The 24664-nt window shown below is 42.3% G+C and overlaps 1 protein-coding gene across 2 annotated transcripts in view; it reads left to right on the forward strand.

The window, feature by feature from the left end:
* ogdhb (oxoglutarate dehydrogenase b) overlaps positions 1-24664 on the forward strand; it is a 38348-nt gene that overhangs the window by 9241 nt on the left and 4443 nt on the right. For both annotated transcript variants that reach the window (XM_039779693.1, XM_039779692.1), the window contains 16 exons: positions 6862-6977; positions 8700-8854; positions 9943-10089; positions 10406-10496; positions 13384-13563; positions 13634-13762; positions 16147-16326; positions 19011-19163; positions 19827-19929; positions 20059-20187; positions 20653-20803; positions 22271-22398; positions 23212-23390; positions 23518-23589; positions 24105-24230; positions 24341-24413. In XM_039779693.1, the coding sequence (XP_039635627.1) occupies positions 6862-6977; positions 8700-8854; positions 9943-10089; positions 10406-10496; positions 13384-13563; positions 13634-13762; positions 16147-16326; positions 19011-19163; positions 19827-19929; positions 20059-20187; positions 20653-20803; positions 22271-22398; positions 23212-23390; positions 23518-23589; positions 24105-24230; positions 24341-24413 (2112 nt within the window). The remainder of the gene's footprint in view (positions 1-6861; positions 6978-8699; positions 8855-9942; positions 10090-10405; positions 10497-13383; positions 13564-13633; positions 13763-16146; positions 16327-19010; positions 19164-19826; positions 19930-20058; positions 20188-20652; positions 20804-22270; positions 22399-23211; positions 23391-23517; positions 23590-24104; positions 24231-24340; positions 24414-24664) is intronic.

Here is a 24664-nt window from a genome sequence, read left to right on the forward strand (position 1 = left end):
TAAGAAAATATAACCTGCACCATAGGATTCTTTGGTATAGTGTAATTTTGAAACTATCGTGGGCCAGGAATCTTTTGTCATTTAGAAAAATACCAAAACACTTTTTGGTCCCAGTGACTCAAAGGTCAATGGTCACCTCGAACTGACTCAGGTCAGTTCTAAAGAAATGATTGAACTGCAGACTTGCTAGATTATTTTAATAGAAGAACAGACTGTTGATGATTTACTAACATTAATAACGGCAGAGTTTATTGCTTGCAGTTGTTGTATGTTTTTGCAGAAATATGTTAAGTTGTTTCCCGAGTTTTTTGTAGATATATTTAGGAAAAGGGCAATTACTAGAAATGTCTGGTCTTGACAACTATAAGCAATACAAAATTAGTTTTAACTGGTTGTCAGAACAGCTCACACTAAATTCAGCCGAGCAGTTTAAAATGAGATTAGTTGTTCCACCTTAAAGGTCAGGCCCACCTTAAAGGCCTGCTTGGTAATGTTGAAAAACTGACATTTCATGTGTAACACCCATCCAACATCTTTGGAATCTTCTGTCATTTAGAAAAATACCAAAACACTTTTTGGTCCCAGCAACTCAAAGGTCACCTCGAACTGACTGAGGTCAGTTCTAAACTAACTAACTGCAGACTTTCTAGATTATTTTAATAGAAGAACACCCTGTTGATGATTTACTAACATTAATAACTGCATGAGTTTATTGCTTCTTAGATAAGAAGAAGTAAGTTATTAAGAAATGGACCTGGGGTTTAGACTTTCTAAGAAGCCATCAAGATGAATCAAAGAGCTAGAAGACAGTGCTAGTTATGCTAGAGGATATACATCAATCTGCCAACCTAAATGTTGGTTTTATTGATGCTTATTACTTGCTATTACATGCTTAAATCTAAATCATTAACGAACGTTTTATTAGCCTACCCATTAATAAAGCCATTTGGCACATAACCTACAGTATAAGGTCTTAAAGTGAAGTATGCCTTATTAAAAAGTGGTGTGTTTTATTTATTTTGTCATCATGACCAGATTATTAGTCATTAATATCTTTATGTATGACCCAATAATAAGGCACTTTTGGTCGTGCTCATGTGTATTCTGTTCCCCTTATCAGCACAGCAACTTAGTTTCTGAGGAAACAGGATAAGACAACATGCTTTATGGGTGTTAACACACCACTTTCTGGGCGCCCAGATAGCTCATCTGGTAGAGCGGGCGCCCATATATACAGGTTTACTCCTCGACGCAGCGGGCCAGGGGTTCGACTCCAACCTCTGCTCTTCACTGCATGTCATCCCCCCCTCTCTCTCCCCTTTCATGTCTTGAGCTATCCTGTAAAATAAAGGCCTAAAATGGCCAAAAAAATAATGTGTGTGTGTGGGGCAAACTGTCATTGTGCCTGATGAAAAGGTTGGGCCTCTGAGTTCAAAAGCAGGCGATTGTTATGAGCTGTTATAGGATGTTTCTACAGTTGATAGTGGTATTGTTCAGTGTTCCCGAGTTGCTCTTTGTCCTGATGGCGCTGAGGTTCACAGAGGTCGGACAATAGGTCGGTGTAGGGGTCCAAATCGGCCTAAAAAGAATAAATGACAAGCCCTGTGCGATACTTAACCTCCAGTTTGTGTGTTGGTGTCTCTCCATGCCTCTAGAGTTCTCCCATTTTAAAGGACGTCCGCATAATCTGATTCGATGTAGGAGGAGAACCTCAAACCTTGCTCTTTTGCTCTCTCAGTGGGAACTAACCCATGGCCTACATCCAGGCTGCTCTCGGTCTGTGGTGTTTCTGGTGAAGGTCAATTCGAAACCAGTTTTCCTGTGGTTACTCATTAGACTCTTAACTAGTGTTGGGTTGTTCATGGTGTCCTCTGTGTTGGTTCTCATCTCTTTTTGGGGAAAAGTGTATTGAGCTCCAGGGGTGGTGGTTCTTGGAAAGGCGGTGTGTGTGTTTTATTTGTATGTTTTTGCAGAAATAAGTTAAGTTGTTTCCCAAGTTTGTAACAGCAGGTGGCGCTAATCTGTATTGTCGCCAAAAAAAAAAAGAAAAGAAAACCGGAAATGACGGACATCTCTCTAGACCTAGTAAACACAGATCACGCTGTCGTCCTCCGACTGACGACGGCACAGAACACACCGAACAGACTCGAGTCACCGACCTCGCCAGACTGTCAGTGTGACTGTGTGTCAGCTACTTTTAAAGGTCAGACCCACCTTAAAGGCCTGCTTGGTAATGTTGAGCAACTGGCATTTCATGTCTAACTGCTGTTTACCAGCAGAATGCTTTAAGCAAATATAACCTGCACCATAGGATTCCTTTGTGTAGTGTCATTTCGAAACCAATGTGGGCCAGGAATAGACGTGCACGAGCACCGCTGCTTCACAGCAGAGCGGGGAAAAAGGGCCATGTCTCATTCAAGCCTTGAAGTGGCAATTTTCGCTAAGATTTCCTCTCCGTTCTCCAGTAAACTTGCAGTAATTCCAACACCGACCACACGCATTGAGCTCAGGCTCGTACACTGCAGGCTAGAGTTCTGGGTTGTTTGCGTTTCTTTAAACCAGTCACAATGGAACTCCGGACGCAGTGACGGTGGCTCTGCAAAATAGTCTCGGGAAGGCACTTGCTTTGGTGGAACATTTGCACCCAAATAATTTATTTCGGTACTGACCTCCCAGGAACCAGTCCCTGCCATTATACAAATTAGGCGCACTGCCTGAGCGCTTTGGCACACCGCCTAAGCGTATGAACATCAAAACAACGTGAAGAGCATCTGGACGGCGAGCCGACGCGTGGGACGGGCGTCTGCTCACTTGAGAGAGAGAGGGGGAGGGAGAGAGAGAGAGAGAGGGAGGTGTGTGTCCGTGAGTATTAAGTTAGCAGTAACGTTATAGCTGTGAGCGTAGCAGCGCAGTCTGCGTGCAGTTTATCTGTCGGTGAATAAATGCTACATCACCAAAACCCAAGCCAAATTCCCCTGTCTTGCTTGCTACCTGCTGGTTAAAGTGAAGGGCAGGAATTAGCCACGTAGCTAGCGATACATTTGCCACAGGTTCACTAACTTAAGGTGGGCTGACCTTTTTAAGGTGGACCAGCTGTTCTCCTTTTAGTGACCTCAGTGCTCTAAAAACCCTGGAAAAAGCCTGCGGTACCCATCCCTACGTGTTTTTGTTGGCTCCTCCTAACCTTTGCTCAGCAGCCAAAGGGCTCAAACAGGACTTATCGAGGCTTATCTGTGCTTGCTTCATTAAAATGTTACTTTGATTAGATTGCAGGCAGATAGTACTTGATTACTGCGCTTAATCGTTCAGCTTTTATATTGACCCATCAAAGAAAACCAAGTTCTGTGTGTGTTTATGTGCAGGGTGTTTCACGGAGGGGGAGGAACGTCTAAAGATCCCTTATGTAACAGAGAGCTGACTCTGTAATATTGGATTGAAAAAACTCCCTGTCCTCAGCACAGCAGCCTGCACTAATTTGCTGACAGCGATGTAGAAACATAAATTCAACCCTTCTCCCCTCCCCTCCTTCTGTTCCATAGTGTCTTATCTCGGTTTGGTGCAAAATATGCTTCAGATAACACCAAGCTATAGTGTCTCAGACTGTTTCTCCTCACAATATAGATATAGCATTCAACCAGCAAATCTATCTTATCACTCCTGCTTATAACTCCTGCTTGTTATTTGCGTTCAGCTGCTTCTCACAGTGTCTTGTCTAACGTAAACGTGTGGTTTATTACAAGGTGACATTTAAGAATTCCTAGTGTTAGCAAAGTCCAGCCAAGATTTGTTAACATAAACTCACAAAGAAAAGAAGGTTAGAACAATGACAACTTTAAAGCTGGTTCTTATTTGTAAAAAGTTATTCTGCTGCGTGAGCTTTTTTCCCCACAGTTTTATTAAAAAACGGGCTAACCAAAAACTAGGGATGGACCGAATCCAGATTTTTGGGATTTGGCCGAATACCAAATCCACTGGTTAAGATTCTGCCGAATCTGAATACCAAATCCTACTTCCATCCTCAGTCCATTACCACAGTAAACGCATTAATGAAGTAAACCATGTCCACAAATCTCTAAAATAGTTAAATGTAACAACTTGATGTTGAATTCACACGCTCTTTCCGCATCGTAGGAAAGCACATCGCTATAGCCAGATAAGTGACAATTTTGTTTGGCAATTTTTCACTAACCAGTGTATGATGAAGGCATGCTGGGTGGGTGACATTAGAAGCTAACGTTAGCTAACGAGCAGCAGCCGGCCGTTCGGTCGCTCCGCTCCCACTGTAGGGAGACTCATTTACCGAGAGAACAGCTGACAGCCCGGGGAGAGGCACCGTCTGGTTAACGCCAGTTTTTACCTGTGACTGTCCTTCCTTTGCCGTACCTGAAGTTGCTGCATTTTGGCTGCTGTCTGTAGATTCCTTCATGCACAGCTCGTATTCTTTCGGATGTTTCGTACCAGATGTTGTAACAGCGGCCATGTTGTGTATTGTTTAGGGTCCTCGCCACCACCAGACAAATCGGCATTGCAGATTGAACATGTAGCTGGACTTGAATGGCCTTCTTTTGACTGGAAGTACTGCCAAACAACAACTTTTTCTGCTCACGAGTTCCATTTCCACTTTCTCACAGCCTGCTGCATTGAACTAGCCTAGAAATCTAGACGCACCCTAGCAGCAGCAAAATTATTTTGCAGCCAGGGGGGTCTAGGCACTCTCCGTTGGCTTGCGAGCTGGAAAAACCAAACTCTGTTCAGGCCAATCGCATCGTGTATAGAGTCGGTGGGCGGGGCTTATGGCTGCTGCTGCTGGGAACAGCGGTCTTCTGGAAGACTTGGAGTTCAGCTTTTCTTTGAGAAAAGAACAGAGAACGGCACTGAAGTCATTCTTAAAAAAGGAAGATGTGTTCGCAGTTTTGCCGACCGGATACGGCAAAAGTTTAATCTATCAACTAGCTTCGCTACCTTCTTCGTTGCTCTGCCTGGTTGTAGCGCTATCCTATTGCCTGCAGTGGGAATTTCAAAGACAACTGTTTATCCCGCCCCTTGGATTGAGCCCTGTCAATGGTGAGTTCCCAGACCCAACATCTGGATGTGGAGCTGGCTGGTCAGGCTAGCAATGAACGCTCCATCTACGTAAACACCTTCCCATAATCAACGGCGGCGTCATTACGTCGACCAGCGTAGCACGCGTACTGCAAGCGTAGGGTTCGGCTCGGTGGAAAAAATTTATAGGGTTCGGCAGAAACTGAACAACGTCCAAAAGCCCAATATTCGTCCAAATCCGAAACCTACCAAAAACAGAACCTCCACACAACAAAACAAACGTATTCATCGATAAGTCAATCAACTGAAAATGTTACGGTTGTAACGCTCGGAGAGCGCAGACCTCCTCCAAGGCCAAATGCGTTATCTCGCTAACGACAGTGAAAGATAAATCATGTATCTCTGCTTTTCTTTGTCTTATTCGTAAAGTAAATATTTTTGGGTTTAAAGCAATTTTAAGGTGTTTATTTTCTGACATTTTATAGATTCAACTATTATTTGATGTAATCAATTAATAGGACGCTTCTGTGACACACTGCGTGGAATCACAGCATTGTCAGGAGTGGCCGTGATTGCTGCCGGCGCGGAGTAATCCCATGGCATGAAAATTTCACTTTGAGGTTTTTTAACATTAATATGCGTTCCCCCAGCCTGCCTATGGTCCCCAATTGGCTAGAAATGGTGATAGGGTCCTGCTCTGCCTTTGAGAAAATGAAAGCTCAGATGGGCCGATCTGGAATCTCCTCCTATGAGGTCATAAGGAGCAAGGTTACCTCCCCTTTCTCTGGACTGGCTCTAGTGGCTGTAATTCTGGACCAAGGCTGGATTTCAGGAAAGAGACTTCAGATACAGTATTAGGGGACCACTAAGGTCTATATAAAAGAGACTTCAGATACAGTATTAGGGGACCACTAAGGCCTATATAAAAGAGACTTCAGATACAGTATTAGGGGACCACTAAGGCCTATATAAAAGAGACTTCAGATACAGTATTAGGGGACCACTAAGGCCTATATAAAAGAGACTTCAGATACAGTATTAGGGGACCACTAAGGTCTATATAAAAGAGACTTCAGATATAGTATTAGGGGACCACTAAGGTCTATATAAAAGAGACTTCAGATACAGTATTAGGGGACCACTAAGGTCTATATAAAAGAGACTTCAGATACAGTATTAGGGGACCACTAAGGCCTATATAAAAGAGACTTCAGATATAGTATTAGGGGACCACTAAGGCCTATATAAAAGAGACTTCAGATATAGTATTAGGGGACCACTAAGGTCTATATAAAAGAGACTTCAGATACAGTATTAGGGGACCACTAAGGCCTATATAAAAGAGACTTCAGATACAGTATTAGGGGACCACTAAGGTCTATATAAAAGAGACTTCAGATATAGTATTAGGGGACCACTAAGGTCTATATAAAAGAGACTTCAGATACAGTATTAGGGGACCACTAAGGTCTATATAAAAGAGACTTCAGATATAGTATTAGGGGACCACTAAGGTCTATATAAAAGAGACTTCAGATACAGTATTAGGGGACCACTAAGGCCTATATAAAAGAGACTTCAGATACAGTACTAGGGGACCACTAAGGTCTATATAAAAGCATCCAAAGAGCACCATGTCATGGGACCTTTAAACGGTATAATAATAGTACAAACAGAACACGGGGTGTAACTCCACTTGGAGTGTGTTCTGTATAGCTGTTCCTCGCTCTTCCCCTCCCCCCTTTTCCCCCACCTTAACCTGGTTTGCATTCCTGTGCTTGTTTGGGATTTCTCCTAACGTTAATGTCTTCACAACAGGTTTTTACGGGCTGGTTGAATCCGACTTGGACAAGGTGTTCCGGCTTCCCACGACCACCTTCATCGGTGGCAGCGAGGGCTCTTTGCCTCTCAGAGAGATTATACGACGTTTGGAGGTAAAATACTTCAGATAAATCCACATTCCTATACTGATAATAACTTGATTTGTATAGCACCTTTCATGCAGAGATGCAGTCCGAAGTACTTCACGAAATGGGATAAAAAAAACATGTAAAATGTATGATTACAAAACTCTGCCATTAAAAATAAAATGAATAGGAAACATTTAGAGCTGACAAGGTGGAATTATCCCAAATTAAAAGCCAGAATAGAAACGTCCTTAATTTCGAGTTTGCTGTTCTTAAATCAAGATTAGATTAGATTCAACTTTATTGGGTACAAGAACTGAGATAACAGAGCAGAGTAATGTACTGTACATATGTGTATAGGAGTAATACATGTACAGTATGACCGTTTAGGGGCATAGAAACAAAAAGTAGCTTCACCGGATTTCTTGTGAGACACATTAGGAACACCTAAAAGCAAGCTTGAGATCCTCTGGATCTTTGAGATCTTGTATCTGTTCCTGATTCTTTTTTTTTCTTTTGACTTTTTACTTACAAAACAACTCTCAGATGTTCCACTTTCTTGCTTGTAGGTGTTCCTAATGTTTCTCACAAGAAATCCGGGGAAGCTGAAACATTAGAAACACTTAAAAGATTAAGAACAAGTTTTCAAGTATTCATGTTTGCTGTTTTAAAATCAAGACAAGATTCAACTTTAATGAATATAAGAACTGAGACAACAAAATGCAGTTTAGCGACTAACCGGAAAAGCGGTGAAGTGCAGAGGAAAGTACATATCGTCACTGTCGTCAAAACCTTGTATGTCCAAAACAAACAGTCAGACGAAATTGCCTTTGTCACTGTTTAAATATTTGTAAAACCCACACAGACAGACGTAAAGGCTAACCAACAGCATCTATTTATGGAAGAAAAAAAATAAAACGACGAAATATGGATATACAAGGAAGGTTTCTGTCCCAACAGTGATGATATGTATAGGGGTAATAAGTATTCAGTATGACAGTTAAACGGGGCATAATAACAAAATGTAGCTTCACTTCTTGTAAGAAACATTAGTAACACCCAAAAGAAAGAAAGCGGAACATCTGAGAGTTGTTTTTGTTGTTGTTGGAACATAAAATGAAAAGTAATTACAATTAATTTAACAATCTGGAACAGATGAAAGATATCGAGGATCTCAAGCTGCATACATATTTACTGGTACAAGGAGCTAAGAGATCAGAAATAATAGCAAGGAGCAAGGCCACGAAGAGCCTAGAAAACAATCCATAATATAAAAAAAAAAAAAAATCTATTCCAAAACAAACTGTGAGCCGGTGTAAGTCGATTTGCAAATCAAATGTATAGTCTAAAATCCCTCCCATATCTGTTACTTTGTCTTCATCTGTTTGCACAGACAGCTGAACGCTGAGCGCAGCTTCTAAATTTAACGGAACAAACGATACTCAGTTCAATTCAATTCAAAGAACTTCATTTATAGGTTAGGAACTTCATTTGTGTTGAGCATCAGTGCATGTACAATACCATGAACACAGCATAATCTAACACACACACACACAAACACACACACAGTTCCATATAGACAAATAGTAAATAGTTACCAATAAATAGTAACCAAAGCTTGCAAAGTACAATAGATAAATACATGATAAATAAGCATTAAGCATTAAAAAAAAAAAAAAAAAAAAGTCTGAAGACTAGACTCGTTGAAGTCTCCATTTGACGAGTCCCATCTTTCCCTCCCTCTTCTAGATGGCCTACTGTCAACATATTGGAGTAGAGTTTATGTTCATTAACGACATGGAGCAGTGCCAGTGGATCAGACAGAAGTTTGAGACCCCGGGAGTCATGCAGTTCAGTCTGGAAGAAAAGAAGACACTTCTGGCCCGAATGATCCGATCCACAAGGTCTGTTGTTGCCGTTTCTTCTTCACGTTCCTCAACACACCGCAGTAGTTCATATGAAACGCCCCACTCCTCCCCCCTTGTCTGGACACATGGATGTTTCCCATTGATAAAATGAAATACCATGTTAAACATAAATATATACTGATCTGATTACAGATCGGCAGTATTGACGGCAAAATAGGCTCCAGAATATTTCATTCTGTATTGACGGGTGCAAGATTAGAAAATCCATTTTTTTATTTTATTTTTTTATTACATTTATATATATATCTGGATTTATATCAAAACTTCGAGGCTTTCAAACATCAACATGTCATTTATTAATATGTATTTGTGTCTAAACGACATATAAACATCTTTTCCTATTCTATTTTGCCTGGAAACGCTTCCAACACGCTTGCGTGTCGTATGAAAAATAGGCGTCGGTCCTGTTTCTAGGAGGCACGCGTTTTTGTAGCCTGTGATGTGCGTGTCACGCGGGCAGTGTGTAAGCTCTAACCTGTTAACATGGGAGCCCAAATATAAACAGACTCGCCTCGCAGCCAGTGTGTAACCGGCCTTAATATTATTATTTTATTTTTTATTTTTTTTCTCTCCCTTCCTTCTGGTGAGCCTCACCTAATCCAACATACTCAACACTTCATACCCACTCCCTCTCATATCTATAACACAGTACCGCGACTCACAACATTTCATACTATAATCACAAAAACACTCATCATACGCACACTTACACACACGGACGCGCCTATTCATGCACACGGATGCACCTCCTCCACCCCCACTGTAAACTGTCCCCTGTAGTGTTTAGTCAAAAAGTCTATATGTTTTATGTTCTGTGTTTACAAGCTCTGTTTATGTATGTCAAATAGTCCTTTTGTATACTGTATGTCACATGTCTCTTACACTCATTTGAGTTATGTAAGGTTTGTAGGTTTTTGTAATTGTTTGTATAACACCTATGGCAAAACTTTAAGAAATATAATAATTGAAAAGCATGCAAGGCAGCTGGAGGCTGAGGTGTTCTTCTGAGTCTGGGATAGATGTTCTGAGCCCCAGTGTGAAGCAGCACAACCACCTGTTCACAGGTTCGAGGAGTTCCTCCAGAGGAAGTGGTCTTCGGAGAAGCGGTTCGGTCTGGAAGGCTGCGAATCGCTCATCCCGGCCCTCAAGACGATCATCGACAAGTCCAGTCAGCGCGGAGTGGAGAGTGTGATCATGGGCATGCCTCACAGGTAAACACTGTTGTTGCGTCTTTTAGAATAAGTGAAAATGTGTAGTCTATATCCACGACGTTCCACTTGTATTATTTCATTTTTATTGCTTGTTTATGTGATCATTTTGTCAGAGATTTGGCTCCTCCCCCCCCTCCCCCCATTTTTAAATCTGTTGTTACAGCCTGCAGGCTGCGTACAAAGATGCGTTGTTTCACATTATGAATTTGACGCCTGACTAATGTATATGTCTCTTATAAACTCAACGCTGACAGTCAGTCCTTTCTTCACACGATACTATACGATTAAATGAATTTGCCTGCTTCTCCGTCTCCAGAGGGAGGCTGAATGTGCTGGCTAACGTGATCCGCAAGGAGCTGGACCAGATCTTCTGCCAGTTTGACTCTAAACTAGAGGCTGCTGATGAGGTTTGACCATTAACTGCTGACAGAGATTTAATCCACTGCCAATTAATCTGTTGATTTCTTTTTGTTTTTTTAAGGATTCATGGATTATTTGTCTAGACCAGTGGTCTTCACTATTTTTTTCATGATACAACAAAGTCAGTAGGAGAGCCACTTTTACCGCAAAGTATCAAAAAGCTACATCCAGTCATAAGTATCATGACTGCTTATCAATCTGTCATCCCTGAACATACAGTATGTCATTTTTTTCTACATAAGCCCATCATGTATCTAACCATCCGAGAAGACGCTCAGGGCCCTATCTTGCACCTGGCGCAGCGCAAAGCCCGACCCAAGTGTCTTTGCTAGTTTAAGACCGACGCAGTTGTCAATTTCCCGGCCAGCGTCCACGTCGTTTAAATAGCAAATGCACCTGCGCCCATCTTTGCGCCCATGGTGCTGGTCTTACAGGGAGGTGTGTTCAGGTGCATTCTGGGTGTATTGCTATCTTGAGGCAGCGGGAAGTGATCGCGCCATTGACCAACAGAAACCTGGTCTAAAGTCAATAACTCAGCATTTCATTGTTATTTCAACAGCGCATTAGTGAAATGCTTCTAGGCTTATGCACAGGGCGCTCACACTATGCTTGTTACACACACGCAGAAGATTACAAATAAAAATATTACGGTGCAAATCCTCCATCATAATAGCAATTTACCAAGGTCCATACGCACCTGGGGAATGGGAGATGGGAGCGCACAGACCCTTTTTTCCTCCGTCAAACTAGCAAAAGTGAATTTGGACACGCCCTAAATGCACCTGCGCCGTGCGCTTAGATTGTTAAAATAGGGCCCTCAGCGTTAAGAGCCGGAAAGACCCAAACTAGCAACTCAGTGAGTCAGTGTTATTGACTGAAGGGCAGAGCAAGTTTAAACATATTTTTTTGTCTATATTTCCATCTTGTAATGCCACTGTTTGGGGTATTTTTTAAATATAAATTATTTGTAATGGAACAGACTTAGGGTTATGTTAAAGCGCTGCATGTTTTGAATGTTTTTATGAAATATCTGTATTGACTGCATGATCATATCCCCGTATTATTTACTGCCACGCAAGCCACAAATTAAATCTTGGCGAGCCGTGCAATGAGTAACACTGGTCCAGACTATAAATTGTTTCCCAGAGCCCAATGGGATTTCTTTGCTCGACATTTGATGAGAGGAAGTGAGAAGATTGACACCACCCTATGTGTGGAGAGCGGAATCAATCTTCTGATTGAACTCTTGGCAATAAAGCATATAAGCATATTTTCCAAAATGTCAAACTGTGTTTTTTAAAATGGCTTGTTTTGACTTTGTTCTGACCAACAGGCCAAAATAACATATTTATTTATTGATAATTGATTTAAAATCATAAAAGAGAGTAAAGCTGGAAAGTGTTTGAGATTTTGACTTGATAAATTACCTTAACGATTAACTGACAATATAAATTAGGGTAATTCATTTTCTCTTAAACAACTAATCGATTTAACCCTCCTGTTGTCCTCGGGTCAAATTTGACCCATTTTCAAAAAGTTTCTATATCAGAAAATTTTGGTTCCTTTCAACCAAATTGTCAAAAATAAATAACATGGATGGTTCTATACAACCGTTACTCTTCACAAGTCAAATAAATGATCAGTTCACTACTTTCCAATCCAACTTTATTTGTTAAGCACTTTAAAACAACCAAAGTTGACCAAAGTGCTGTACAGAAGAATAAATAAGACATGTAAATAACATTTATGACATGAATAAACATAATAGCTACGCAATGACAAGCAATCAATCTAAATAATTAAAAGAAGTACAACAAGTCAACATCTTACTAGGTGTCAAAGGCCACAGAGAAGAGATGGGTTTTAAAACAGGATTTAGAAACCGACCCAGAAGAGGCCTGTTTAACGAGCAGAGGCAGATCATTCCATCATTTAGGAGCCGCCACAGCAAAGGCACTCGGTCTCCTCTGAGCTTCCACTTAGTTTTAGGCACACTCTGGAGCAGCTGATCCTCTGACCTGAGCTAGCGAGTGGGGATATAAGGGCGTAGAAGCTCCGAGAGGTAGGGCGGGGCAAGACCATTCAGGGCTTTAAAAGCGAATAAAAGAAATTTAAAATGGATCCTAAATTGAATAGGCAGCCAGTGGAGTGAGGCTAAGATGGGGGAAATCTGCTCATGTTTATGTGTGTCAGTTAAAAGACGTGCAGCAGCATTCTGTACCATCTGGAGACGGGCGATGGAGGACCCACTTACCCCCACATAAAGTGCATTACAGTAATCCAGCCGAACAAAGGCGTGGATTACTGTCTCAAAGTGCTGTCTTGACCGTATTGGCTTTATTTTGGCCAGCTGCCTCAAGTGGAAGAAGCTTGACTTGACAACAGCCTTGATCTGACTTAAGCTCCGGGTCCACTTTAACCCCTAGGTTTTTGACGCTAGGTTTAATATACTGGGCCAAGGAACCCAGATCTACAGGGGGGGTCCCAGTGGTGCCACCAAAAACCATCACTTCCGTCTTTAAAATTTAAATTTGGGTGTTTGGTGTTCAACTCATAGCATTTCAATTTATTTATTTTTAAGAACGTTGAAAAAAGTGACAAAAATGCTGGAAAAAACATCGGGAAAAAAAACGTTGGGAAAAGTGACAAAAAACGTCAAAGAAATTGACAAAAACATCGGCAAAAGTGGCGAAAAGGCAACAAAAACGTTGGAAAAAAAAAAGAAATTTACCCAGAGAAACAAAGCGTTGCGTGGTCGACAGGAGGACAACACAAGGGTTACCAGCTAATAATTTAGCGCTAGTTGTAGCTTTGTCATGGAAAATTAAGCCTGAATACGGTAGCTTTAACTCTTTCCCGATGCTCTGCTCTCAGGGTTCTGGTGACGTGAAATATCACTTGGGGATGTATCACAAGAGGATGAACCGGGTCAGCGACCGGGAAATCACGATGTCGCTCATGGCGAACCCGTCCCACCTGGAGGCAGTGGACCCGGTGGTGCAGGGAAAGACCAAAGCCGAGCAGTTCTACTGCGGAGACACCGAGGGCAAGAGGGTACGCTGAGTTTTACACGGACCTATGGAAGAAAAAGATGTTGTTTGTAACCTGATGAATGATTTCCCAGGCGATGTCCATTCTGATTCACGGCGACGCTGCGTTTGCAGGCCAGGGTATCGTGTACGAGACGTTCCACCTGTCTGACCTGCCGTCCTACACCACGCATGGCACCATACACGTGGTGGTCAACAACCAGGTACGCACTGTTAAGCCTGATTTATAGTTCTGTGATGAATCCACGCTGTACGTACGCTGGCCCTACGCTGTACCTTACCCTAATGAGCGCCTCCCCAGAAATGTGACTACACGTCTGTGAGTGGTCTGCTTGGACGTGGCTTTGCAGCGTCTCATTTCCCCCTTTACTAATTCCCGGGTTCTCTTTCTCTGTAACCAACATGCAATCGAGGAGAGGGTTAACTTTTCCTGCTACAGCTTTCCGACCGTGGTCAGAAAACACGGGAGACTCTTTGTTTCTCGGTCTTCACCGCCGGAGTGGGTACTCGCTCCGAAGCTAATCTCCGTCACTCTCTTACTGGCTTTACCACACACTCCCTACACACACACACACACACACACACACACACACACACACACACACACACACACACACACACACACGCGCTGGCTCTGCTGTTCTCTTAAAGAGAGAGGCTACAACAACGCAAACACACCAGCACACAATTATAAATCCTCACAACTACGGTTGGGAAACGAAACCCGTTTCCACTATGGAACCGGTTCCTACGCAACCGGCAGGAATCGGAACGAATTAGAACGCAAATTTCGGTTCCTCATTTCGGTTCCACTTAAAGATGCAGTAGGTAAGTCTTATAAAACTAACTTTCTGTTATATTTGCTGAAACTGACCCTATGTTCCAGTAGAACTACATGAATTATGTAAAAAAATAAAATAAAAATCCAGCTCCTCTGGCACCTCCTACAGCCTGTAGTGCGATTGGCAAAATTCCACCTCTCCCGGTTGATTTTCTCCAATCAGAGCGTTCTCCCCTCCCCCCTTCCCCGCGAGCTGCAGAAAGGTTTTCCAAAAGTCCGTGAATAATGGAGAGGCTTTTCAGAGGTGGTGTGGCTGCAGGATTTTAAAGATCTGAAGAACGATGCAGATGTAGCCACATTTCCTCTAAACAGGTAACATAATTACCATGAATGATTTATCTTTCACTTGGTTATTAGTAGTCAAAAGTCCACAAAGCTACACTGGTGAGGATAATAGTAACGTTAGCACAGTGGTCGGTCTGATATGATGCTGAAATGGCTAACGGTAGCCTGCTAGTTAGCATCGTTTTACTGTTGGTGAGTAAAGTTAACGTTGTGTTGGTGTTTAGTTATTGAACATGTTGTCTGTCTGACATGCCGGCAGTTCTGTCAAACTCCGTTGTTTGGGAGGGGCTTAGGAGACGGTTTGGGCTGCAGCAGAAAGGGGGGAGGGACTGAGAAGTTGTCGATGTTCAAATTTGTTGGCAAAGTCCTGGCTCTTCACAATCTTACCTACTGCAGCTTTAATGTCTCGACTGAAATATTTTCTCTCTGTTGCTCCGAAACGGACGTAAAAATATCCCCCTTTCTCTGTAGTCTACCGTTAGCTAGCTACTGTAAATGCAGAGCTACTTTTAAAATGCCATATTTTCCCCTCTGGACTCACCAAAACGGACTTAAAAACCTTCCTTTGATGTCATTTTTCAGTTTTTCAAGAATCTGTTTAGGAATCTGAATTGTTTTTTAAGTACCGATTCGGCATCGTAAAAATCCAAACGATACCCAACCCTACCTACAATCGCGTTGGCCACTTAAGTACTGTATGCTACATCTTAGGTTCTGCGTAGAGCGCTACTACTGTAATTAAGTATTTAGCGTGCATTCACACACTGCGTGTTAATGTGTTAAATTTTGGAGCAATTCAACTTTTAGAGAAACACAGCCCGACGTCATCCTGCGTCATATAACTGGCGATCAGACTTGTCCGTGTTTTTGAGGGCAGTGTGAGTCCTGTACACGAAACAGGAAACATCGCTGCCTCTATCGCTGCCACAAGAACGGTTTAAAACGCCAAACACAAGCTCTGAACTGCCCGGGAGTTTGTGGAACAGCTGACCATTTCATAAGTCCCTCCATCTCTTTCCTTTCTCTCTTTCTCCGTTAAATGAAGCTGCCTTCAAGTGCGGTCAGAAATGTTGAGATCTACAAATGTTCTGACAGAAAACAAAAATTGTGAAATGTAAAGTCTAGTGTTACATTGAGGGGTTAAATAACACAACACGACATTGCGCAAATGGGTTTCAGTGACAGTCCCGCACCACCCTGAGTCTATTATTCAGCATATACTGTGATTTTATTTTTTATTTTTTTTAAGCTGATTGAGTCCAAAGAGTTTACTTTAAATGTTTCTTGAAGTGGTGAAGGCACAGCGACCTGCTCCTGAGATTCTCATTTTTACCCCTTTGTTACTTTATTTTGGATTTGATTGAACACCGATTGAATTCGCAGCATGAAACGACAAAAGGAGAGTACATTTTGCTGGTTTTGCTGTTAATACAGTTATTATTAATGCTCTCATCCACACAGATCGGTTTCACCACAGATCCCAGGATGGCGCGTTCATCTGCTTATCCTACAGATGTCGCACGGGTCGTCAACGCTCCCATCTTCCACGTCAACGCAGACGACCCCGAGGCTGTGGTGTATGTGTGTGAAGTAGCAGCTGAATGGAGGAACACCTTCCATAAAGATGTAGTCGTAGACCTGGTAAGTTTATGAAAACTGTTCTTCATCGCTCTTACATTAAACGCAGGGAGTTTCCTCTTATCAAATCATGGTTTTGGGATTTTTAAGGTGGATCTCAGGCAGAATGAAGACATTTTAATTATCTACTGACAACAGTACAGTAGGGCTGGGCGATATGGAGAAAATCAAATATCACGATATTGTTGACTAAATACCTTGATGTTGATATTGCGGCGGTATTGTAGGATTGACAGTTGGTGCTTTAACAAAATATTATTTACACAATGAGATTTTTTTTTTTTTATGGATAGGACAGCTGGGAGAGAGAGGGGATAGACATGCAGGAAATCATCACAGGTCGGATTCGAACCCTGGACCTCTGCGTCGAGGCATAAACCTCTCAGTATATGTGCGCCTGCTCTACTCACTGAGCCAACCTGGCCACACACATGAGATTTTTGATAAATAATCATCAGAAATGTCTATTTAATGACGTGTGTAATTTAAAGGCAAATAATAGAACAGCTAGAACAGTCTGCTAAGCCCAGAAAACTATATCGCTTTACTCTAATGCAGCCTTCAAAAGCAGGAAAAGACAACAATTAATATATTAGGATTTTACGATATCCAAAATCTAAGACGATATCTATTCTCATATCATAATATTGATATAATATCGATATATTGCCCAGCCCTACAGTACAGCCTTTTACAATTACATTGGGGGCTAACCCTAACACTGTATTGTTAAATCTTATGAATTCAAAGCATGTCCTGTAGTTACCATCCATACAGTATACAGTATTAAAATCAGTTGTAGGATAACTTTATGGGGTCTACTTAACACATCCCTCTAGCCCTCGGACCTGGTGAAATATTAACCTAAGTCTGTCACATCATATGAATACAACTATAAAGATAACAAAAAGATGAGGAAAATCAAACTGTCTTGGTTTGTTTTATTACTTTCAAGCAGAAACACAACTTTCACAAAACATCAGAGTGCCATGTGGAAGAGTCCTAAGTATTATTGCTCGAGAGTGGACAGCTGGTTTCACCGCACTGCTGCAGAGAGTGCAGAGAAAGAGCTCTCAAAGTACATGCAGAATGTTAGCGTCCTTTAAACACAGAAAGAGCAACACTAAAAGAGGAAGCACCCACATGGTCATAAGTTGAACCTTTTTAAAAACAGGAACCGTCTAAGCGCGCTTGTGTCCGGGTATGAGAATGTCTCGCAGCCATCCTACTCTTACAGCCTGAACATGCCGTCTTCTTCATGACCTTAGGTCAAACCACAGAACAAGCTGTGTCTGTTATGCAGATGCTGACGCGATTAAATATAACAAAATTAGTTCCCGTTTGCTCTTAGTAACCTTTTTCAATACAACAGTGTTCTTGTTTCAAGTAAGCATAATTCATAACTATAAAATTTTCCATTACAAGGTTTACTCCTCGATGCAGGAGCCACCGGTTCGTCTCCGACCTGTGGCCCTTTGCTGCATCTCTCTCTCTCTCTCTCTCTCTCTCTCTCTCTCTCTCTCTCTCTCTCTCTCTCTCTCTCTCTCTCTCTCTCTCTCTCTCTCTCTCTCTCTCTCTCTCTCTCCCCTTTCAACTCTAAGCTGTCCTATATAAAACATAAAGGCCTAAAATGCCCAAAAATAAATAAATAAAACAATAACATTGCACATATTTGTTATAGTGTCTTTGTGCATACTTTTTGTTTCATATCTACTCTGTATTTATGTTCTTGACTGTAGCAGTACTTTGCTTTATTGATAATTCCCTTTTTTTATGTTTATTGTTTCCTGTTTGCACTTAATACACTTAATAACACATAAAATCAGATTCTGAATTGTATTGCATCATTAGCTACAGCTTCCTAGAAATTGAAGAGAGAGGCCTGATAGGTTCAGGAAGTCGAGCAACTACTTTCAAGGAAAGATTGAAAGCAGGAGAGGTCACCTTCATGCCTAAACCCTCATGTGTTAAATTCAGAGAAACCGTGTGCAGGTACTGTATGGACAGGGGAGGTTTATGGGAGAGAGGTCAGCGAAGTTCAAATCAAAACATAAGAAAAACACTCTCCTGTTTAGCAGCTCAAAGTAGAACTGTAAGCCAAGTATAATGTTTGAAACCCAGTCTGAATCGAAGGATTCGGTCCTCTGAGATAAAGTCCCCACTGGATGCTGTTGTGAGTTGCATTCGTTGTATGTCGTGTTGTTTAAACACGTCGTATTGCAATTGGGGAAGCCAGTCGTCAAAGAGCGTGGTAGAGACGCAATATTGGTTTAATATAGGGATATAATAGCTTTCAGGCATGCATTCATAGAGTTGCACTCGGTTGTTGACACAAAAAGTGACAGAAATAGTTGTTAAAAAACACTTGAAAGAGAAGTTCAAAGCCTGGCTCCTCTTACCTCCACACAGCTGACCAATCACAGTGTGAATGAGATGTTAATCTCAGATCCTCAGTGTCAGAAAGTTAAAGAAATTGTCCGACACGGCCCCCCTCTAATTCGGACATTGGGAAAGTGTGGAGGGAAGGGTTTACCAAGCTGTTACAATGTCCGACAAGCCGTTCAGATGGAATATACCGGCGCCTTAACCTATATTTATAATATCTAAAAATGATCACTTGATTGTGTGCACAAGAGAAATGTGTTTATAAAAATAGCACGCCTAAACTCTTGCTTCCTCACATCCAGGTTTGTTACAGACGCAACGGGCACAACGAGATGGACGAGCCGATGTTCACGCAGCCGCTGATGTACAAGCAGATCAAGAAGCAGAAAGGGGTCCTGCAGCAGTTTGCTGGAAAATTAATCGCAGAGGGAGTCATCACAACACAAGCCTATGAGGTAAAGCAACATACACTGCTCTAGGTCATACCGCTTGTCATCCAACATCTCAAATATGTGCAAGATTTTGTACTAGACAGGGGGGTTGTCTTGCACAGTGTGACAGTTTCTTTTGAGAGAGTTTGGTGCAAATGAAAAATGTTTTGTGAAAGCAGCAGGAACAAGACAGAATAATTGATGCCTTTCAGGCTCAAAAATACTGATTTCTGCATATCTATTTGCAATTTGTGTGAGGAGCTAAACCCTTGTGCATCCCTTTTTAAAAAAAAATTAAAACAAACCGCAGCAATGCCCCGAGTACAAACCAGGAAAAACAGCATGTTTTTGCACCATAGAGTTAACATGGGATCAAAAATTGTGGGTTTTAGTGGAGACATTTTTGTCCTTAAGGGTCGAAGTGTCTGTATTTTGGATACACAGTTTATTCAGGACTTATTATAGGAGCTGAATTGATTAAAAAGCCCAAAATGTCCATAGTGATGCACAAGGGTTACAAGAGAAGAGATTATACACATACACGACTACGCACTTGAGTCAAATCCTCTTCACTCTCTGGAGGAGGTGAATACGTCGGTAATACGCTACTATACACACGGCAGAGAGTTGCTACTTTGGACACGGGCACTGTGAAGCTTTCGGTAAACTCGCATCCGTCTCTTTCAGGAGGAAGTTGCGAGGTACGACAAAATCTGCGAGGATGCTTACGCTCGCTCCAAAGATGAGAAGATCCTTCACATCAAACACTGGCTAGACTCCCCATGGCCTGGTAACGAGTCTTGTCTTGTTCCCCTCCACCCCCCCACCGCCCCCGTTTAATGAATCTTATGTTGAAACTGCAGTGGACTTGTTTTTTTTGCAGCATGGGTCTGTGATGTCTTTGTGCGTCTGTCTGTAGATTTTTTCACAAAGGAGGGACAGCCCAAAAGTATGAACTGCCCTTCGACTGGCATCCGTGAAGAAGAACTCAACCATATTGGAAACATTGCTGCCTCCGTCCCAGAGGAAGACTTCACGATACACGGAGGTACTGTCCGCTCTCCTCCTCCTGTTTCAACCAGGGGTTAATGCCTAGACTCTAAAAGTAAAGCCAAGACATCAAAGTACACGTCAAATACATTTTTCCCAAAGATGGTTATTGTCATTTCACGTAGTTCCGATCTTGCCGATGTTTGTTCAAGTGTTAATTTTTCTGATAAATTTGGTTTTAATTAATTAATGGATTACAAAACTGGGACTGACTCGCGATTGGTGTATGGGCGGGACTTTGGTACCGCAGCTCCACCGTCCGATCACTACCGCGCAGGCTCTGGCTCCAAAATTACAAGATGGCAGCGCCTGTATCCGATATCCGGCTTCACTTTTGTACAGCGGGAGGAAACGGAGACGTGTCGACCATTTTTATACACAGTCTACGATTTCAACCCTCTTAACGTGCTGCCAGTCTCTTTTTTTAAAATCTGTATTTTGATTCTGTGTGTTCATGTTTCAGGTTTGAGTCGCATCCTAAAGGGCCGCGCAAATATGGTGAGTCAACGATTGTGCGACTGGGCTCTCGGGGAATACATGGCCTTCGGCTCTCTGCTCAAAGAAGGGATCCACGTACGCCTTAGTGGACAGGATGTGGAGAGGGGCACGTTCAGGTAATGCATACACAAAAAGGGAAGTCGCTGCTTTTATTTCTCTCTCTGGTTTTTGGAGAGAGAGAAAGTAGCAGCCGAGTGGAGGAACACCTTCCATAAAGATGTAGACGTAGACCTGCTTAGTTTATAGGAGGTGTTCCTTATGGCTCTCGCATTATATACAGGGGGTGTGCTCTACTTAAGGGATGGTTTGGGGATTTTTAAGGTGGATCCCAGGCAGAATGAAGTCACAGAATGTCAAGACATTTTAACCATCTACTGACTTTCATTGGATCATTAGCCACAGCTTCCTAGAACTAGAAATATAGAAAGAAGAGAGGCCTGAGTTTTGGGAAGTCATGCAACTAGTCGTGGGGAAAGATTGATAGTAGGAGAGGTCACCTTCATGCCTAAAACCTCCTGTGTCCAATTCAGAGAAACGGTGTGCAGGGAGCACCGGGAAAGATTTGTGTAAAAAGGATTTCTTCCTCCTGAAGATCTTTATGGCTTCAGAGAAACTTCTCTACTTTGGACAACAGACAGACGAGGCTGACAAATACTTAGACCGAATAATGCTCTTTTTGTTTTTAACCACTTCACTTAGTTTCTCTTTTTTGGTTTCTAACACTTCTAATAATACTCTAATGGGTGATTTCACCTACTGTACATCTATCTCTCTTTTGCGTTTCAACTTTTATGTTGTTTGAGGATTTACTGCAATTTCGTCTGTGACATAACCCTTGTGTTGTCCTTCGGGTCCCAGTGACCCGAAGGACAACACAAGGATTATGTACCTCCGTTTACTTTGTTGAGAATTGCTCTCTAAACAAGGGTTAATATAGCACCTTAGTTCTTGTTTGTACAGCATTTTGGTCAGCTTAAACTGTGTTTAAATGTGTTCTAGAAATAAACTTTACTTACTTACTTTACACAAACAGGGTTTAGAGAGCAATTCTCAACAAAGTAAAGGGAAGTACATAATCCTTGTGTGGTCCTTCGGGTCACTGGGACCCGAAGGACCACACAAGGGATAAACAAGCTTGCGCAAAGGTAGACACAGGCAGACGTAGCAGTTGTTCAGTCATTTACTTTTTCAAGCACTGTGCCGATCAGGCAACTGATTGTATTTCCTGGCCCCATGTAACCTTTGGCAGAAGGTTTAAGTTTTTCTCAGAGATTTTTTAGAGGTACAGTTGAATGCACCATTAGTTTAACGAGGTGCACCATAAAGTTCTGTCAGAGCCCACATGATTTACCTACCATGGCAGACTTCAGGGAAGCAGGAGGATTTCCCTGTTCCAGGCTACCGGTTAACGAGCGCAAGTAGGTGGGGGTGGGGAGAGAAAAGATTCGGGGGGAATCGCCGCGGACCGTGCTTCTGATTTCAATAGTTGAAATCGAAATCTCATTTCAATTTTTGTTGTTTAAAAACTAAATCGTGACAACCCCTTAAATGTAATTTAAGTTTTTCTCTGATTTGCTTCCCAGCCATCGCCACCATGTTCTTCACGACCAGAACGTTGATAAGAGGATCTGCATCCCAATGAACTACGTCTCGCCCGATCAAGCTCCTTACACTGTCTGCAACAGCTCTCTGTCGGAGTACGGAGTCCTGGGTGAGTAGCATCCACACACACCCCGTCAGTAGCTTTAAATGTGATTGAGGTTTACTTTTAGGCTACATCTACACTACTATGTTTTGGTTTTAAAACTAATATCTTTTGCTGAGTTTGCGCCTCGCGTCTGCACTACTCCGGCGTTTCCGAGCCAGTTCCACCTTGTCGTCGGTCCAAGCTAATAAATCCCTGCTCGTACTTTTCAACATTGTTGTTCTTTCTCCCGAATATTTTCTGTATTTTATTTTTTTTTGTCAACTTTGGGGTGGCAGTAGCTACGTATGGAGTTGGATGGGGAACCGGAGGGTCGCTGGTTCAAGTCCCCGTACGGACCAAAGTACGGAGTGTGGATTGGTAGCTGGAGAGATGCCAGGTCACCTCCTGGGCACTGCCAAGGTGCTCTTGAGCAAGGCACCGTACTGGCCCACTCACTCTGACATCTGTGTGTGTGTGTGTGTGTGTGTGTGTGTGTGTGTGTGTGTGTGTGTGTGTGTGTGTGTGTGTGTGTGTGTGTGTGTGTGTGTGTGTGTTTTTTTTTGTGTGTGTGTGTGTGTGTGTGTGTGTGTGTGTGTGTGTGTGTGTGTGTGTGTTAATACGGGCAGAGATTAGTTCTGCTACTGGAGCTAAAACTCTTGTGTGGATGGAGCTTGTTTTTGTCTCAAAATGCCGCTTAAAATTGAAAACCTAGTAGTGTGGATGTACCCTTAATCTACTTAGGAAGTTAAGTTGGAGAACCGAACTCTGAAAATGTTGGAAAGTATTTTATTTGCCCATCACTGAACCCGCCTTGTTTTCTGGTTTATCTGTGTGCAGGTTTTGAGTTAGGCTTTGCCATGGCCAGTCCCAACGCGCTGGTGCTGTGGGAGGCCCAGTTCGGAGACTTCCATAACACAGCTCAGTGCATCATCGACCAGTTCATCAGCTCGGGCCAGGCCAAGTGGGTGAGACAGAACGGCATTGTGCTGCTGCTTCCTCACGGCATGGAAGGAATGGTAGGAACCAAGAGACTTGATCTGCCACATTCTGCATTTATCTCAACCTCAAAGGCAACTTTGTTAGAAATATGTCACGTGCCAACTCTTGATGGTTTTTTTTTTTTTATTGTATCTCTTCTCTCAGGGTCCAGAGCACTCGTCTGCCCGCCCTGAAAGGTTTCTACAGATGTGCAATGATGATCCTGATGTTTTCCCTGTGAGTTTGTGTCAGAAACATGCCAATCGCCCACCCTCCCCCCCCCCCCGTTACCTCTCCTTATAACTTCTGATTTTGCTCATATACGTCAGATTGGGTGTGTAGTTTGAGTACAGTTTGAAATTCAGTGTTACTTGCATAAATCTGTTTAAAATAAATAATAAATCTGAAATTTTAACTCCAGAGCTTGCCTGGGACTCGTCATGTTTTTGAGTTTTCTTCAGTATCAGTAATACAGTGATAGTTGTCTGTCCATCCATGGGTTCACTGCAAACATGAACTGCTAATAGATCATTTGGCATGCTTTTAATTTGCCGCAATGTGAACTAATGTAGTCTAAAGAAACGCTGTAACTTCCTGTTTACACCTTCCAAAGCATTATAGAAAGTGTAGTTCCAAAATGTTCAACACGATTGTCGAAGTAAGACAAAGAATGATAACAGGAGTGACCGAATGATTGAATTTCTGTACATTCTCACTTGCTTCTAACTCTCATCCCTACTTTAATTTGTCAGAAACTGTCAGAGGACTTTGCAGTGCGTCAGCTGTACGACTGTAACTGGATCGTTGTCAACTGCTCTACTCCGGCAAACTACTTCCACGTCCTCCGCAGACAGATCCTGCAGCCCTTCAGGAAGCCTGTAAGAGACACACACACACACACACACACACACACACACACACACACACACACACACACACACGGGATAATGCGGTTTAAGGTCACTGAGCTCTCTCTTTATCTCTTCAGCTGATCGTGTTTACTCCCAAGTCGCTGCTGCGCCATCCTGAGGCCAAGTCCAGCTTTGATCACATGCTGCCAGGTGAGCACCAACATTATCATAGTTTTGAATTTTCTGATAGTTTTTATTTTATTTTCATTTTGACTTTTGGATTTGATTTTAATTTGAGTAAGTGTTCAGAGTGTGTTTGCTAGTTTTAGTTTGAGTTAGTTTTCAGTAGGGATAGACCGATCATCGGGCTGTTTTTTGGCAGTTTGCAGATAAACTGTATCAAGGTTTTATTAGCCTGATAACCGATAAAGTTAATGAATGAATAAGTGTTGTACTTTGGC

This window comes from Perca fluviatilis, chromosome 17 (assembly GCF_010015445.1).
Source record: "Perca fluviatilis chromosome 17, GENO_Pfluv_1.0, whole genome shotgun sequence".
NCBI lineage: Eukaryota > Metazoa > Chordata > Actinopteri > Perciformes > Percidae > Perca > Perca fluviatilis.